Below are 4135 nucleotides of genomic sequence, written 5' to 3' on the forward strand. Positions count from 1 at the left end.
ATGTTATTATGCAGACTACACATATCTATCACAGGATGGTTTCCTAGCTCTGTTCATAACTTCTCCAGAGGTGTACATATCAAGTAAGGTGGTGGTCCATTAAAAACTTGGCTACACTGACATTAGGCAGTACTAGGTGGGAGTCACACTCTGCCCACCCATGGCCACCCCACCTGCATTCCTACCATCAAAAGCCAGGACCTCAATCGCCATCTTCCTATAGCCTTTTTCTTTTCCATTTTGTGCCTTTGCCTCTTTCAGCCAGAACCCATGACTCCTACTTCCTTCCACCTTGATATTGTGTGCCCACCATCCCAGTGTTCCTTCATTGTCAAGCCTTCCCCATTCCCACTTTATCAATCTTTGTAGTCCACACAGTGGAAGTCACTACCTCCAGCTGGAGCAAGGTAGGACGTGTCTGGGAGCAGCACACAGCTTGTGGGATGTTTCAGAGTGGTTGGTTTGAATGAGGCCGTGGATATGAAGACCCAGAACCATGATCCCCTTGTGATATCCATATATGTTAATTACATACACGCTGTGAATCTGGATTCATTATAAAGTTCAATAAGATTTTTTTCAATGAAAAGCACTATAGCAGTATAGAATGTTGTTATGAGGTAAAACACAGACAGAAATATTAACCTAACATCTGTGGTCCTCATTTCCAGATTACGGAAGAGCTAAGCAATGCTAAATGCCTGAATAAACACCTTAAATTAGAAAATAAATCTGTGTGCCAGAAGTATGAACAAATATTGGAAGAAGAACAACACTGTACTAACAAAAGGTATGAAATGGTGGCAAAGTAGGTTTTACCTGTCAGCATTTAAATACAGATTTCTCTAAGCTTGTGATTTAATGACTAAGGCTTTTCTTGCTACATAGTTAGATCATGTTTCTGACAATATATATAACTTTTTTTTTTCTTCTGGTAGATCGGGGAAATTCTCTGTTTTGTTGGATGAAAAGCTTGAATTTCTGGCAAATCATATGGTGGAAAAGAAAAACTTAGAGAAGGAAACTGAAAATCTTGAAGACAGCCTACAGTATGTAACCTTTCAATATTGACAATAGTAAATGGTCTTAGTGCTGTTTACTCAGAAGTTCAGGTGGTTTAAGAGATTCTGAAATGGAATATTCCATAGGAAAGTTACATAAGTTTATAAACCATACTAAGCTGGTATGAAGCTTCATACAACAAAGAAGTTAGCTGCCAGTTACCCTCATTTAATCTGCTGTTTCTTGTCCCCAGGCAATGAACATACAAATAAGGAAGGATATTGAAGCAGTGCAGAATGTAGAACTTCACAGTTGTGACTGTGAACTCCATACTGTGGTACCAAGCCTTGGACCAAGCCACTACCCTTTTGTGGTGGTATTTGAGAAAATCTGTTTTTACTCAGATCAGTCTAAGTACAGATTTGTCCTATGTACAGAAGTGCTCTGAAAAAGAAACCTTTGGCTTGTGTAGTCAAAGCAGAACAGACACCCTGCGCAGTGGGGTATGGCAAAAAACCAAAGCGTGGCAGGTCTGTTAGCCTGTAGCTGGTGGAAGAGAGTTGAGATTTTGCTGCCTTAGGTGAGAGCAGGCCAGTGTGTACTGACCCCAGGTATCCCGCATTGGAGCTGTTTCACCTATTTGCTAGAGAATCAGGAGATCAAGACCTTATGTGTACACTAATAATGAAATTCTGTCGTGTAAGAAGGGCAGTCCTGACAAAACGGAGAGCTTTTCTTTTTGTATCTGCTGGAGTGTCACCCTTTGCAAGAGAAAGTAAAAAGGTTGAGATGATTCATTTTATGTCCCCCAAACCTAGCAGAGCCAAATATTTGCACACTTGCTGTGTTTTGAGTGACACAAATCGTCCTGGTTCTGTGCAGCATTTTCTCAGTGTAGCACTGAAGGGACTGTGTTCCTAAGGTCTTCTGTTATTTCAATTTTCCTGAGGAATATTTTATTAACATGGAGTTGCCCTACTTATTGATACAATTATAACTGAAAAGCAAATAATTTCTCCCCTCCCTTTTCATAATGAATAGGAAAACTTACAAGATATTTATATGAGGAGAATGGATCGAGAACAGCCCTGAGAAGGACTTGGGGATGTTGGTTGATGACAAACTCAACATGACCCAAAGTCTACCTTTGTAAAATGCAGTGTGTGCATTTTTCCTGACAAGGGAGATACTGTTGCTGTGTAAATGTGAGATGCAAAACATAAGACCACAAGGTAGCCACACACTGCTAAAAAGGAAGTAGCCTTGCACTGCTGCAGAGGAGGAGAACTTGTAATAAAAGGGCAGTGGGGTATAAAACTGTTAACAAGATAATGAGGTGAAATAATCATCGTACAGCATCTTGACAATAATTGGATATCTACGCTAACGGTTGTTAAGGAAAGGGTTGTAAGAGCTTTCTCCCAGAGTCAACCAGCTCTAAATTTCAGACCCTTAAACTAGACTACATGTAACTGCACAAAATGCATTGCAGCTCTGACCTCTTAGAAAAACTGATTTAAAAAGTACCTTTTCCCTTGCTCCTGTCCCTGTACTTTCCTAGGTTTTTATTTTATATTTGTACATAATTACCTTGTTCTGTGAATTTTCACTGGCTTCACAACATCCCTCTACATCAAAGCCAAAATAGTTTAATTTCAGTTTAATTTCAGACCTCCCAGTTACTTCAACAGGGCCACCAAACTGGAAATCAAAATAAAGATCTCTTGTTAGTTTTTAGTTTCTCTAAAAGTAATATGCAATGTATTGAGAATGTCACCATTTCCTTTGCAAGATTGATTTTTGGTTTTAATGACAAATTTCAAGTTAAGTGTCAGGTTTCATTCAAAGAGGGAAATCTTCTGTCAATTAAACCTACTCAATTGGGAAAGGCACCGACTTGGCAACAGTGAGCATAGTTTTGGAAAGTATGGAATAGGAGTAGTATGATTTTTTCAGTGGTATCTAAGAATTATTTGGGACACATTCCGCTAGTATTAAAATGTGTAACATTAGTGGCGTGTTACACTGAGCTTTGCATGTAGAACAATAAAACCTGTGGAAGAAAGCCCAGTACTACCTCTCTGTAAATCCTCATGGGATTTGGAATGGTTGCTTCCCATGACCTTTCTGTCTTGAAGGAATGAAAATCACTGGTTTCACATTAGCAACTTTTCATATTGTACTGAACTCTTGTAGCATGCATCGAATGCACATAAAGTCCGTGCATGTTAATATTTACCACACACGACACACTAGAAAATACATACTGAGAAATTAAAATAAGTTGATTTGTCAGACTGGCCAGAAGTTCTACTTCTGAAAATATTCTTTCATAGTACTTGCTACTAACACATTAGAGTGATTGTTGATTTCTGAAACATCCATTCTTGTGTTCTGCATTTCTTTCTTGATCTGGCTTGAAAAAACAATCCTCCTGGATTTGCCTCGATTCCTAACAAGAGCCTCTTGATTTAAACTGATGTTTCCAATCTGAGAAACGACGTGTTAATACACAGTGATGGTTTAACACTATTATATGTGTAGTTTTTTGAGATATGACTTTCTCTATTGTCTTTCTCTAACTAGTGTAAGTGCTTAACGTGGTGGTTGGTGGGAAGAAAATTTTTAAAACCTCTACAGAAATTTTGACATAGAGTAAGCACTCTCCAAATCTTCAGCATTATTTCTGAAAGTTTATCTTTCCCTCACCTCTAGAAAGATTAAGGAGAGCCACGCAGAAGAGCTGGCATCTCTAAAGCAAGATTTGAAGGCAGAAAATAAGATGAGGTAGGATGAACTAGAAAGTGTGCATTCTATATTTAAAACAAAGCAGCAAATTAATGAATTGCTGCATCTTGTTACAGCTATTATATCAGAGATATAAAACCAAAGCCTTACTATGTAAATATTCAGTAACACAATGGCAAATAATAGGGCATCTTCTCAAGTATATCCATTGTTTCATTTGAATATTATTGCTATAGTGCCAGGTGGTGAGAACCACTGAACTTACTGTGTAAGTGGTTTTTAATCGTTCTGACACTAAATGTTCTACTTTCTTTTATAAGTTATTTTGGATTTTTCCAGGATATGGACACTTATGTAAACTGGGTTTTTAAATTTTATTTTATTT

General features: G+C 38.0%; 1 protein-coding gene across 1 annotated transcript in view; it reads left to right on the top strand.

Annotated features, from left to right (window-relative positions):
• The window catches only part of LOC104514606 (centrosomal protein of 128 kDa-like), a gene marked incomplete at both ends in the record, with an annotated part of 14140 nt that extends 10351 nt beyond the window's left edge, over window positions 1-3789 (top strand). The window contains 3 exon segments of the mRNA XM_010158343.1: window positions 672-808; window positions 939-1053; window positions 3722-3789. Coding sequence (XP_010156645.1) covers window positions 672-808; window positions 939-1053; window positions 3722-3789 — 320 coding nt within the window.
• Window positions 3790-4135: the final 346 nt, after the last annotated feature.

Source organism: Eurypyga helias, unplaced genomic scaffold (genome assembly GCF_000690775.1).
Source record: "Eurypyga helias isolate BGI_N326 unplaced genomic scaffold, ASM69077v1 scaffold5949, whole genome shotgun sequence".
NCBI classification, from domain to species: Eukaryota; Metazoa; Chordata; class Aves; order Eurypygiformes; family Eurypygidae; genus Eurypyga; species Eurypyga helias.